The sequence below is a fragment of the Micropterus salmoides genome, unplaced genomic scaffold, assembly GCF_014851395.1.
Source record: "Micropterus salmoides isolate LMB-PRFRI ecotype aquatic unplaced genomic scaffold, ASM1485139v1 Ms_hic_scaffold_3, whole genome shotgun sequence".
NCBI classification, from domain to species: domain Eukaryota; kingdom Metazoa; phylum Chordata; class Actinopteri; order Centrarchiformes; family Centrarchidae; genus Micropterus; species Micropterus salmoides.
Window position 1 is genome coordinate 15,257,673 of NW_024042261.1, and position 14,472 is coordinate 15,272,144.

Below are 14,472 nucleotides of genomic sequence, written 5' to 3' on the forward strand. Positions count from 1 at the left end.
CTATATAAACCGTCCCTGAACACATCTCTACTGCTCCATCTCTCTCTCTCTCCCTCTCTCTCTTTTACAAATACACTTATGTACTGTACATACACATGACCACCTCCCTAACAAGCCCCCACCACCACCAAACATTTTCTTCTCTCGCTATGATCTCCTTTACTTGTTGTTTTTCGAGTTAGATATATTAATATAATCAATAAAAAGTCTATTTTAAACCAAGTATTATTATCAAAGTTTCAGATCAAATCCAAAGACCTCTGTGGTATTAATTCATTTTAACAAACATCGTGCCAATTCTTTTGTTTCAAAACTTTTGAATAAGCCTATTTGTGCATGTTTTAATTTAGGTCTTGATGCATCCTCCTCTAACTTTCCTCTTTTCTTATTAACTCAACGCAACTTTGCTTCAGACATACAATACACGGTCTACTCTTTCGATATTTTAACTTTGGACACAAACAGAAAAAAAACGTAAAATGCCATAGGCTGCCAAGGCCAATCAAACCAGTGAGGGTAATGATGGGTTCATGTTTTCTTTCTTTCATAATTCTTAAATCATTGATATATAAATGGGTTGTGTCCTGTCCAGAGTAGAAACACAGATGACAAGATTCAATTTTGTAAACTTTTAACATTATTTAAATTGTATTATAATTGTTACTATTAAATATAATAATAATAATAATAATAATAATAATAATAATAATAATAATAATAACATTTAATTGTCGCAAAATAGCGTAGGGAATTTCTTGTTGAAAGAGTAGATAAGAAAAACACTAAAATTACAGGCTACTTATAAAGAAGGAAAGTCAGGAGCCATAACTGCGGTTGTAGGCCAAGTCAGTAATGTAATTTTCTTTATTTACTTGCTAACTACACTGACGCATGCAATTACAATTTATTATTAATCAACAATTATGTGCGCGTGGCAATAAGGCAAGCCAAGTAAAAGACCGTCTCACTAACAACATATATCTCAAACAAATAAGAGCAAGAGTACCTGCAACTCATTTTCCAGTTTGATTCAACGATAAAATCAAACTTAACATTATTATTGGTCAGTCTGATCAAAAAGGCTTTAAGGAAACGTAACAGTCTATCAGTCTCAGGCATACCGGCTGATGTGTCTGACAATCATGTCAGTTCCCTTGACAAGCTGAATCTCTCCACATGCTTCTCCCTGACATAAACCTTTTGTGCTTTTTTCTATAAATCCACCTTTTAATGATATGTATTGAATCTGAATGAGAATCAGCATTATTGCCAATTTGGTTTACACATACAAGGAATTTTGCTTTGGTGTTTTGGTGCACAATGAACATAGCAGGTAGACAAATAGGAGAAAGATAAAGATAGAGCAAGTACTGCAAGTCAAAGTATCACAGTAATAAAACATTTAAATTTCCTATTTTATTTCGTTCTTTAAAAGCTCTCACATAGGCCTATTGCAGATTTGTGCGGATAGGCTATTTGTTTGAAAAACTAAGTAGACGAGGTCATAAAAAGAGTTTTACTTTTTGTTAACGATTCACATGTTGTAGGCTAATTTAACTCAAATGAAAGCCGACCCATAACTATGAGGAAACCCGGTGCAGGTAGGGTTTCAAGTAGCGTCGGTGTCCTAAGGCGGATCCGATTATCATCACTAGAACTGGAAATAAATTGAACTCGTTGGCGTCTTGTGCCCCCGAAGTATGTAGTGTTCAAAGTGTGGAGGAGGAAATATGGGAGCTCTGCATGGTAAAGCTCGGCTTCTTATCAGAGGCTTGATGGCTCGATCAAAGGGGGGTGGGATGAGAACAACTGCTGTGAAGCACACTTACTTTTTGAGGGTCGGGTGGAGAGGGAAGCCACTGTATAAATGAAACGGGAGGGAGGTGGAGGTTAAGCTTAAAATTTCCTGAACTTTTTTAATTAGTCTATCATTTTACTGTAAACTGTATTTTCTTTTCTTTTTTACTAAAGCGTCATTTTCTGGGAGGTTTCACTAAAGAAAATGTAGGCCTATGTAGGCTAATTAATAATACCTTGGATATAGGCTAACAGCATTAACTGATTTTAGCAAACGCGACAATAGGCTACATGAGATAATCCCAAATTTTGGCAATACATGTTCACATGTTTTAAGGGAATTAAAATGGCGTCAAAAGACAAAGACTAGTTAAGTTAGGCCCACGTTCTGGGCTACTGTGGCACCGTGAACCCAACAACCTGCAGGCATCTTGTCACTTGTGGTCTGCGTTGCAGGACTGTTAAGAAGTAGGGTGTTCGGAAGTGGATCATTTCAGGAGACACGCTTCTATACAAGTCCACACAGCAGCGGCTACCGAGCTGCCTCTCTAATCCGCCCGTTCCAGGGCTGGAGACGCCAGGCAGATCAACCAATTAAAAGAGTTATGCCACTTCCATAAGCGTAATAAGGGGCTTCCTAGTACTGACACCGAACAGAGGATACTCTCTATTAGAGCGATTTGGGAGCATCAGGATGCAATATGACACGAGACAGATAACAGGCAAGACACAGAGCTTATTGCAACGGGTGCAAATGCACCTCCACTTTTGGACACTGGGAGATTTATTGGGGGTTATAGTCGTCGATACAGCGCAGGAGCCTCTCAGTGGCATAAGCACTTTCGGAAGGGTAGATTATGACCTCAACGCGGACATTAAGGGATTTGATCACCACTTTGTTTTAAGCAAACCCGAACAGACACTGGGGCATCAATGCTGATCGCAACACATATGTTAAGGATCAAGTTGCTGCTAATTCTGGGATGGGATAATAGCCTTTACTTCGTTCACATCTGTAAATTGACCAGAACCTGTGCCATATACAAATCAGTGTTAAGACTGATAAAAGACAAGCCATGGTTGTGTTCAACTCTGGTGAAGACATGCACCTAAACATAATTGCATGGTGTAAAGTGAACAGGGTGTCAAATCCATGTAAAGACTTGAAAGCATCCTAAATAGAAAGGTCACACGTAGGAGCTGATCATGTGGCTCAGTTATATTTAACATCTTAATTGATTCAATAAAAAGGATGTGCATGGCGCCACCTGTAGATTACTTCATAACCCACTGAACAAGCATATTAGTTACACATGTGCCATTTATAGGTGCAGATCAGGCCATGTGTGCATGCATTACTGCATGTAGCATCTACATTCAATAGCTCACTTGGTTAACTGTCACATACACAAAGAGCTGTAAATAGCATTCATGATGAACAGCCAAGTCCCAGGCATTTGTGTTGTGGCCAGAAGAAAGACAATGCAACAATCAAATGAAAAGGAGCTTTATAAGAATGAAAATGTTCATTTTAAAATGGTTGTCTTACAGACTGAGAATAAAAAAACTAAAATAAAGCCCTTTTTTTTTGCTTTTTTTTTTTTACAAAGAGCAAGGATAGATCTAACATTAAGAAAGGATGGTGCCCTGTGGCAGTAAAAGTGGTGCTGGTGGAATCTTTAGCTGAAACATTTGTTCTTTTTTTGCAAAAGTACCTGAAGAATTTTTTAAGTTCTGGGAGCACCATTTCATTACTATTTGCATAACATAAAAACCGGCCAATATCCTAAATCTTTTTTTTTTTTTTTTAAATGCATGTTTTTTTCCAGCCATGTCTGATTTTTTTTTTCCCCTTGCTCCCATGACAATACAGTTCTTCCCCTCAAAATATCTGCAACATCTGTGAGGAAAAGCTCACATGGAAGTGTACAAATTTAAAAACACCTTAAAAAGTAAACAAAAAATGGCTCTAAGGCATACGTTATTAAATCTTCAAACTCGATCATGTACAAACAACCTGAGTATACATGTGAATCCGTCAACATAATTGATGATTTTTTTTTTTTTTTAAGTAAGCTGTCCACAAATTTGTGAAGGACTGAAGTCTTTACAGAAATCCCTTTGTGTCTCAATATCGTCGCCATCTATTATCTTGGTAGCCACGGCTGCCACCCCTCTCGCCATGATGTTTGTTGCCACCTCTGCTGTCATGGTGTCGGTTGCCACTCCTGTCATTCTGATGGTAGTTGTCCCGGCTGTGGCCGAGTTGCTGATGACGGGCGGAACTTGATTCCTCTGTGTAGCGCTGATTTCTGCCACTGCTGTTCATCTGGGATGACTGATGCCGATAGGGGGTTTTATCGTGTTGCCTTGAGCCACCTCTGCCAGAATTTCCACCTCCAGGTGGTTGCCTCTGCAGAGGCTTGGAGGAGCTGCCATTCAACTGCTGAAACTGCTGCATTTGGAGCTGCCACATCATGTTGCTCATCTACGGATGAAAGAAAAGGCTGATAACAGGACCTGTGTTTCATACGGTTCACTTAGGCCAAAAAGTGCATTTCTATTCTTGTCAAATTATACAGTGTACACATTTCTTCATATAGGCACATTTGAACAAGCAGAGAGCATGTCTTTATACATCACATCTTAAATAGAGACAGTAGTGCTGTGTCTTATTAAAAAAGAAAAAGCATAAAATAAAGGTTACCATGACATTCTTCTGCAGATTATCAGGAGACGAAAAAGACCTCTGCATTTGAGGCGGAGGAGTGTACGGTGGAGAACTGAACTGGATGGGGGTCCTGTAAGAGTAAAGCTAATCAGTGTCAATTTTCTCTTAAAGCAATGAATGAAAAGAGCAACAAGTCTACATAAGGTCAGCTGCACATTGACCCATCTACTTCCCATAAAATCAAAGTCTGACGTCAACATTTCTGATTATTTTAATTATTGCCAGTTCATGTTTTTATTCACGCTTTGACCTTATTTCACCTATTCTATATTTACAGAAAGGTCATGCGTTTTAAGATGTCATAGAATCACTTGAAAAACTACTTCTGAGTCATGTTCACATAGATATTCAGCTGGATATCCAAGAGGGGGATAAAAATGAGCACTTGGGAGAATAAAAGGATAATCTGTCTCTAACAATAAAGCCAGCAAAAATACAGGTGGTAATATTAATGAAGGGTGACACCCATCCAAGAGTGCTTTCCTATTGTTTTGATTATGAGTGATTCAACCACACAACGATCATTAAGATCCACTGTAAAACTTTAAAACACCTGTGAATACAGACAGATAAAAGATTTTAGTACAGTACATCCCTTTATCAAACGTGATGTAAACAAGAACCTGCCAACACAAACTAAGACTTCAAGACAAGAACAATCAGGAGCTAGTTCCACACAATTCATCCATCCACCCACACCAGCCAGATATCACCATTGCATCAACTGGGAGAATGCTCAAGATAATTGGCATGTTGAATTTATGCTGCGGTTGTTGAAAAACCAAGAGAGAACTGCTGAGATGTGCGATATAATAACCTATCAACATGTCCATCAGCACTGACAGAAAGCAAAGTCTGACAGATCCAAGGGACTGGGTATTTACCTTCAACTGATGTTGCAATAAGTGCATTATTCATAACTGAACTAGATAATTTGTTTTCCTTTTGTGAAGTTCCTTGCTGTCAAAAAGAACTCAGCTGTCCCCAAGCCAACAGTGGAAATTAGTGACAGTCACAAAGGGGATTAGCCATGCCAAAGTATGGAGTAAGAGGGCTAAAAGGGCATACTTTAATTACAATCATTATGATTTCATTGAGGCTTTCTATTCACAGATTTGTTTTCCATAGCTGCAGTGACAGTTACATAATTAGTTAAAACATATAGTTAATTAGTTATAACATACAAAATTTCCAATTAGTTCTAGATGGATACATGTAGAAAAAGGTATATGAATTGAACAGTTTTTTTAAACTACCAAGTCTGTCTTTCCCAACAAATATGTTAAGTTACGCTTTTCTCAATTCTAGTAGAACAGATTGACATAATTTAAGCACCACAGAATGCAAGACTACATTAAACTGGACTGATACTGCCAAATTTAACTAGGGCTAATACTTTCAAGTTTTCCAGCAAATGCCCTAAATAGGCACTGGTGCATGAAATTTGGCATGAAACGTGGAAAGGATTGCACACCGAGTCTTCTGTGTGTGTAAATACAGACCAGTCCAATCCCATTTCATACCACATATTTTGCCAGAGCGCCAGTTTTTGTACACAAGGCACTGCCAAGACCATGAAAAAGGTCCAATGTCCAAGTAATATTCAATAAGGAGGAAGCATCTTTGAGAACAAATCCCCCCACAGGGACCAGGGCTAAGAGGCAATGACGAGCCAATGGCTGCTGTAACGCTACTGATGGTAACAAGGTTTTGTTGCAAGCACTGTTGCTGGACAAACTGTTCATGAGACATCATTACCTCTGGCCATGGGGATTTGGGGTATTTGCAGGACTTGAAGTCTGCGAGTTCCCTGGACTGCTGCTGTGACTGCTACCTATGATGGGGCAAAGGGAACAAAACACAGTTTATTAGTTAAGGACAAAACAATTCAAGTTTGAAAATAACTGCCACACTGTGCAAGTACAACAATCTTGTACTTTTATTATTGTGTTTCACACCGTCAGACATTTTCAGTGATGATGTAGCTGGTATGAAACAGGATCACGTCATACACAAATATGTTCCTCCCAGCGGAAGTCTAATTTTAAAGATGTGCAGACTACGGTTATAACTTATAAAATCTATGAATTCATCTAGAAATTATGATAAAAATCGATCTTGCCCCGTTTTAAAGCTATGCTTTAATATGTTTTTTTAGTTATGCCATTGTAATTTTGTTTCTGTTGGAAAGCAATTTGTGTTCTATGCTTGGCAAGTACTTTTCTTATGAATATTTTAATCACTGCTGCCTGAACACAAGTAACTGAAGAGCCTCTACACAAATAGACTTCAAAAATCACTGAGGTCCGTTAGCGCAAATGAAGTAAAAGGTACAAAAACCTAGTTCAGAGAAGCTGCTCACTGTACATCTATAAGACCATTGTCACAACACCACATTTTATTTAAACTTCAAAACAAACTTGGTTTATTGATATGCATGTTTAATATGATTACTGGGACTACTTCATAGGTGTGCAAATACCAAAAGTTAACTGATGTTCTAAAGAACATGTCTCAACAGGAAATTAAACAAAGCCGTGGTATAAATCAGCTTATCACACCATACATTAGCCCCTTTACGAACAAAGCTAATTACAACCCACTGTGAGCTACAGCTAAAAAGTTTCATGTCATATTACGGTCCATTTTATCATAACGTAGCATTGACTTTGAAGAGTCAATGCTAGCAAAGAAAGAAAAAAATAAAAAAAATAAAGTGCTGTTAGCCAGTCTTTAGCCGGTGTTTGATGCACATACAGCTGGGCTCCTATTCACTTTTATCAAACTTCCTCAACAATACCAAACACATTTGAACCCATTGCTCCTAGGTCTACCCGCCACTTGGCGGGTTAATATATCCAGCATATAATTTCTATTTGACGGTAATTAGAAGCAGACTGGCGTTGGTGGATGTGTGTCACACTGAAATTAGTCCCCAATGTACCAAGGTATCAAAAATCGTGTAACACCGATTAGGGACGTTCATTTGTTGTTATTGTTTGTGTTCATTTCAGGTTACTTGTGTTTGATTGGCGTAGATTCGTGGCATTAGGGGACAGGCAACAGGAGTCGGGAAGGGAGAGTGACGCCAGGAATCCACTGACTCCGGCTACAGCAAGTTACGGCTGCGCCCAAAGCCCAGCGTCAAAGTCCACTGGAACACATTATTTACTTATTAAATTTGTCCTTTTGTGCTTCTACTACATCCTTCACAGCTCTATGTGATCCCGTTTCGTTCCGTTAACTTCAGGCTGCATTTCCCACAAGGTGCATTTCACAATCAGAGCCTTTTGCCTGTCTGATTTTGCTGACATGTTTAGATTTTGTTGATTTGGTAATCAGAGTTTGCATTTTGTGCTTCTACTATGATTAAGTAGGCTATGTAGTTAAATTATTTATTTTTGTTTGTTATTTTAATAAATGTTTGTTATTTGTTATTTTAAATCGTTTTTGTTGTTTTACGATCAAGAGTCTCCACAGGGTATTTTATTTTGAAAATTGCCCGGATTCTCAATGCCGTTCTGTGTCTGACTTCCTGCCTGGTTTGTGCTGCTTGACACGGCTTGCAGCAAAATAGACCTGCTACCAAGGCTGCGTTCGAAAAAGTATTTTTGATTAGGAAGGTTCTTAACTGAGTGAAGTGAACCGGAAGTACTGTATTTCAGTGGCAGCCATGATAAGAGCTGTTCGAATTCTCTAAAAGCTAAGGAAAAGTGCTTCAATGCTCCCTTTCATATCTCTTTTAGCATAGGGTACACCGGACCATCCTTTATGAAAGGAAAGGAGAGAATGCCGTCCCAAAATTCCTTGCGGCGGCAACATTTAAAGCGGCGCACGTTCTCAAACGATAAAATCCATCAACCACATTTAGCAAGACCCTTGCAATACAGACGCACATTATGATACTTTAATAAGACTCACAATTACCTTCTTTCTTTTGGTTTGTTTTCTTTTGGCTGTTTTGTAATCCAATACTGTTTCAACACCATTTTATGTTTCGGGTTGGTGAAATAAGCCATTAAGTGTTTTCTACAATAAAGAAATAAATAAATCACCAACCATGACGGATAAAGGAGGTTGATCACCATGCAAGTTACCATTGGCCTTTTCTCTTATGCCATAACTTGCTAATATGCATATAGGCCTGTCTTAAACTGTCAACAATAACGGAGAAGCATGCAATCTGTTAATGTTGCTGCAGCATGTAGCCTCACGTTATGTACTGCAGCCTTCAGCAAATTAATTTTACTTCAGTCGCAGATGCTGACACCCGTAATAAAAGGCAAAGATCAAGCTGGATAACCTCTACAGTAGGCGTCCCACACACTGATTTGTTTGTTGCGGCCTGCCACATTATCAACGCTGATTTCCGATTGATTTTTGTAGTCCATCTTCGGAATATTGTAGTTTTACCACGTGAAGCAACGTCAGTAACATCCGCCGTCGCTTAGAAAAGAGCAGTCGGAATCTCTGAGCCCCGCGGTCCTCTTTCCCGAAGTCCTTATAGATTCTCCTTTACATCTTTCCTTGACCTCATGACGTTTTCCATCGAGGTCAAAGAGAGGAGGTTGGGAAAGGAGATTTTGACTTTTTGACCGCAGCCCAATTCTCTGCAGAACGGAGCGCCGCTTCTCGGGCGCGCGGCCACTGCGCCTGGTGGACTCACGAGCATCGACTATAATGGCCACGATTAGCTCTGACAACTGCGCCATAGCCAGTGGATTTTAGGGGTGAGAGTGTAGCCGATTTCATAGAGATCAGCACAGAAAGAATATCCGCATTTATGTCGCAGTCGGTTCTTCATACTGAACAAAAGTTTGCACCTTTATCCCATGTGATAAGGCCTTTATCCTGCAATCGTGTGCTTTCACATAGCGGTTCGGCTTTACAGGAACGAGCAGCGTGCCACGGCATGTCGGCTGTGATCGTTAGTCTTTCTGTCTCGTGCCTGTCACCAACTTTCCCTGCTCAGAGGCGGAAAAATTCTGCTCCATACCTTTCATAAAGTGCAGCGAGTCGGCAGATTGGCGCCATACCTCTGTGAAAGCTGCTAGTGTTAGGAGCTAATTACAAAAGTTGTACTAGGAGTGTTTTTAGCTTTTAGCTGAGTAGTTGGCGGTCCAGTCAGTGTCTGACAAGCTTTCAGATCTTCTAATGGCCCTGCTGTTCTCCCCAGAGATCAAGGAGAATGATCCATAGGCTGTATAAAAAAAAATGTTGATCCCACAAAAGCTGTGATGCTGTGGCACCAGGACTCCATCAGAACCAGGAGGCCAGAAGAGGGTGATTGTAGAAAGTGAGCATTCTAATGAGGAGGTTTAAGTTGAATGATTTATAAGCATCTTGTAAGTTTATACCAATTTAATGTTATGTTTTATATTATTATATTATATTTAATATCAAAAATTTGGAGGATTTTTTCCATCTACCAGCCACCTTGGCAGGTGAGCCAAAAAGTTAAGTTTCCATAGTGCTGTGCTACCATGTGACCTGACTCGTGTTCCAGGAAATTTAACTCATCTTCCATATGTTTTCCATGACTGGAAAATTTTTCAACTGTTTCCCAGGTTTTCCAAGATGCGTGGGAACCCCGCACTGTGTGATACAAGTTTAAATAAACACAGGGACACTTAAAACTGGCATGTTTAGGAAACAAGCAGTATTGTAATTAATGATAGTAACAAACTGGAGAAACTTCTACAACAAAAGGTAAATTAGTACTAGTACTTGGCATAGTTTCAGCGAGTATTGAGAGTGATGCAGAGATCGAGAAGTGGCTGATGATATGCCACTAGAGGTTCAGCAGCAAATGCTGATCCCTAGAGTGGTATGCCCTCTGAGTTCCATCGGCACATACCGTTTCCATGCCGCTTGAAAGTGGTAAGCCACTGTCGGACTATCACACCAATACCCCGACACATATGCAAATGAGCTCCTGGCATAAATGTATATTTTATTTTTGTCTTTACTGACAATGGAGCACCGTAAATAAAGGGATGTAAAGTTTCTCTTGGCGATTCTGTTGTTGGGATATGTTGCTTTTGAAATTACAGTCATTTCATAAATCCTTACCAATTTACCCAAAGCTATGGCATGTTAAATGTGTTCGTAGAACAAGATCACACATCATACTCCAGGGAGTGGAACATTAACCAGGCATATGTATGGCAATTCACCATATGCCATTTTCTACTGACCTACCACTTTTGATAAGGCGGCATATGCCATTTTCAAGTCGCACCTTTAATCTACTGCGGCTATCATGATTGCATAAGTGAGCACTACATTATATAGCCACATACGGAAAAAGAAATGAAGATTAAAGATGCGACTTGAAACTCGCCAGGAACAGGTTTTTGAATCTGTGGATGGAGTCAGTCCGCAGCTGCTGCACACAACACGCGCACGGCAACCAGTTAGTTTGAAAACCAGTAGGGCTACAACACCGGATAATTGTCTTTTAAAGAAAACCATGAAATCTGTGACCCGTGTGGAACAAACTGAGGCTACTTCGACATGTGTCTATCAGTGTAACTCCATTAGATTAGCTTAAGTAATGTTTGTATATGACAAAGATGTAAAAATAAATAAATAAATAAATAAATAAACTAAAAAAAAAAACGGGTCACTGGTTACAAATGACAGTCAACTCACCTGATCTGAACTGCACATGAATAGTTCTCCCATGCAGCGATGTCCCGTTGAGTAGTTGCATGGCATATGGCACGGACACTTCATGTTTGTAAACGGCAAAACCAAATGTTTTCTGTTTCCCATCCGAGTCTTTGGGGATTTTTGTTCTGATGAGAGGTCCTGCCTGCAAAAACAATTAAATGAGTGTACACAAACAATAACTAGCTATAGCTAACGTTAGCTACCTGCCGTAATCGACTCAAGAACACGAAATTGTCCACAGCGTGTGTTACAACAAAACTTTGCGTTACAACATATGTAAGTGGGCCACACGTATTGCACACTTCGTATCTTAAGCTAACATTTTCGGACCACCTCAACTCGATTTCGATTTGCTAGCATTGTCTGTGTTATGCTATCCTTGACATTTGCTAGCTATGGCTAACTTTAGCGACAACAGCACCTGTAAGAACAGTTCGAACAAAAGCTCCTCAGTCACTCTCGCATCTAAGTTTCTTATGAAGAGCGTCCGATCCGCTTCGTCCTCTATTCCCATTGTATTTGAGCAAATACTGACACTCTCCAAGTTTTATGTTGTGGCTGCTAGCGTCTAGCTTAAATAAGCCGTCTGCTCAATATAAATGGAAGGCCTAGGTTGTCGTAAAGTGAAATGCCGTTACATTTCTGCTTCCCGTCGTACTGAAAGGCGGCTACTTTACGACACATGCATACACGCGTATTCATCGACGCTGTAAATGTTTTGTTTGCTTTGAGACTAGCTCATAAAACTCCAACAACTGATGGATGCAAACATGTTTTCATTAAACACATTTTGTAATACATGACATATTTAATCATGGTTCGAAACACGGGGGGGATTGGAGGGATCTAGCCCCACACCAAGAGGCAAAACCAACATTTCAGGCGGGTCTTTCTTATCTGTATTTTTAAATATTACAATGTATTTCCCGTACTCATGACTTATATTCAACAATCTTGAAATACGATTTCAAACACCCCTAAAACGTACTGTACCATTCCCTAACATTGACGTTAGTTGAACGTCTTGTCTGTCTGCATCATTCGCAGCGTAGCTTCTCCAGTCCGGTGCATCACACGCCAACGGAGAGCAGGTTAATGTCAGTAGTAACTATCTAGCTGCTTTAATACACTTAAGTTTCCTACCTTCAGAGACTTGTAATTAGCATTTCTTTTACTTAAAATGAGCAATCTGATGTTAGCTAGCTGAGAGCCAACCCTGTCATTTCATTATAATTTCATATTTTATGTAATTGTCAGCTAATACTGGTGTTCAGGCATGAGCAGTGAAATCGGGGATTAGTTATTGTAGAGATACATTTTTACACAATATAGAGTTTATTATTTCATTTGAAGTCTTTTGTGAGTTCTTTTACAATAAACTCTGGAATTCCCAAAAATTCCCAATTCCCCCAAAACAGTGTATGACTACTGCTTTATTGGACGCAGATTACATCATTCACAGTCAACATGAGCAAGAGGAAAGGAGATATTTGCTAAAAAAGAGTAAGGTGAAACTTTAAACTTGATGAGAATGATAAAAAATTAGGAATTTGAGATAATAATGCAGACTGTATTTTATGTGTCTTTAGTTCTGTATCAACACTGTGTGGGTTTGTTTGGAGCGGTCATGATGGTCTGCTGTTGTGTGTCTGACTTGCTGGCAGTTTTGCTCTAGAATGCTTGGTGACCTCTGACTACAAATGTTGTTGTGTGGTATGGGGCACCTGTGAACTGGTGTAATGAATTTGATTCATCAACATCTACAGACTGGTGACATTAGTTAAATAGCTACAACAATAGCACGGAACAGTAGAGCTTTGAACATTTAAAATGTGTTAGCTTTAATCCATTAATTATTTTCTAGGTTAATTTTAAATACATGTTAAAGACAAATTGTTTAATCTCTAAGTAAATATATATATCATAATTCACAATTTCCCAGAATCTAAGTTGACATCCTCAAATGTAAAAAAAAAAGAAAAAAAAAGAAAAGAAGCTTGTTTTGTTGGTTTTGACTGACAGTTTGAAATATAGATAATAAAGCTGAATCCAGAGAATGTCTGGCTTTTTGTTTCTTGCTAAATAATTTTTTTAATAATAATAATTCATTGTAGATTCATTTTCATTGACTTATTGATTAAGCAACTCATAACTTCCATTTTACAGGCAAGGCTACATAAACATGACTGTCCTCATCTGCCCTCTCATTTTCATTCCGTTTCTTTTCTGAGAAAGAGAAGCCATCCCATGCTTTGTTAGATGTGTATGCACACTCAAGCCTGTGCAAGTATGGGTCTGCTTTTTATTTTATGCTTTGTTATTCTACCACAGTTGCACATCCACATGACTGGCCAGAGCAGAAAAATGGCTGAAGCTACAGCATGGTAGTACGGCTTTCAAATAGTGCTAGCAGCTCATATTTACAGGGCTCCGGTTGTGAAGTCAGTACATCAGAGGACACTGCTGACACTGAGTTGACAGAGAGCTCATATGTTGATGCTAATAAGTTTAAGAATAATAAATAATTAATTATTAATAAATAATAATAATTAATCAATCATAAATTATGAAACATCACAGCGTTATCTCCTAATTTGAATTGTTTATTATTAATAATTAATTAATTAATTAATTATAATTTAATATAGGAGACAATAAAAACAAAAATAATGTATAGTTTTAAACCATCTTTACTTAGTGGCATACTTAACAGACTATTATATTAATGTAGTATTTTGTATCACACTTGAGAACTACAGACTGGGAAGATTGTCCTGGTCTATATGTTATTCAGGAGATGATAACATGTCATTTTATCACAAATAAATACAAGGGTATGTTCACTATCAGTACCTGAAACAATTCCAGTCACATCCACATCAAATAAAAGGGTTGGGCAAATTTGTTTTATTTCTTAAGTTACTCGCTACTCAAGTAAAGTAAATACTTTTGTACTCTAACTCAAGTAGTTATTTTGATGAGCGCTTTTACTTGAGAACTTGTTTTTGGCTACTCTACCCACCTCTGTCCAAGACACAAAAGGCCCTTTTCACAGCAGGCATTTTGACTTGTCATAGTAGAAAAAGCACAGATGTTACTATGACATTAACGGTGGCGTAGTTCAATTCATTCATCTCTCAATAAGTCCGTGAACCAGCATGAAAACAAGCCAGTCATTTAATTAATTACTTACAGCATTGCTGGCCTACAAAGAAAAGTTAAACAATGCCCTGAATGTTGCCTTATATCTATTTTTTAATGTTTTGTTT

General features: G+C 38.6%; 1 protein-coding gene across 1 annotated transcript; it reads right to left on the reverse strand.

Moving 5' to 3' along the window:
- Positions 1-3,288: 3,288 nt before the first annotated feature.
- rbm7 (RNA binding motif protein 7) lies at positions 3,289-11,818 on the reverse strand. Its single transcript, XM_038693642.1, has 5 exons — positions 11,625-11,818; positions 11,183-11,345; positions 6,287-6,362; positions 4,505-4,598; positions 3,289-4,285 (listed from the first exon to the last, which is right to left on the reverse strand). Exons 1-5 carry the CDS (start codon positions 11,715-11,717, stop codon positions 3,926-3,928), a joined length of 786 nt encoding a protein of 261 aa, XP_038549570.1. The 5' UTR covers positions 11,718-11,818; the 3' UTR covers positions 3,289-3,925.
- Between the last annotated feature and the right edge of the window lie 2,654 nt (positions 11,819-14,472).

What these genes read in the sequence shown, in the direction of transcription:
- rbm7 (XM_038693642.1), bottom strand. Translation starts at nt 11,717, where the DNA reads ATGGGAATAGAGGACGAAGCGGATCGGACGCTCTTCATAAGAAACTTA. An exon ending in TCATGTGCAGTTCAGATCAG is followed by an intron (nt 6,363 to 11,182) that starts GTGAGTTGACTG and finishes GCCCCATCATAG; the next exon opens with GTAGCAGTCACAGCAGCAGT. An exon ending in CCAAATCCCCATGGCCAGAG is followed by an intron (nt 4,599 to 6,286) that starts GTAATGATGTCT and finishes TTACTCTTACAG; the next exon opens with GACCCCCATCCAGTTCAGTT.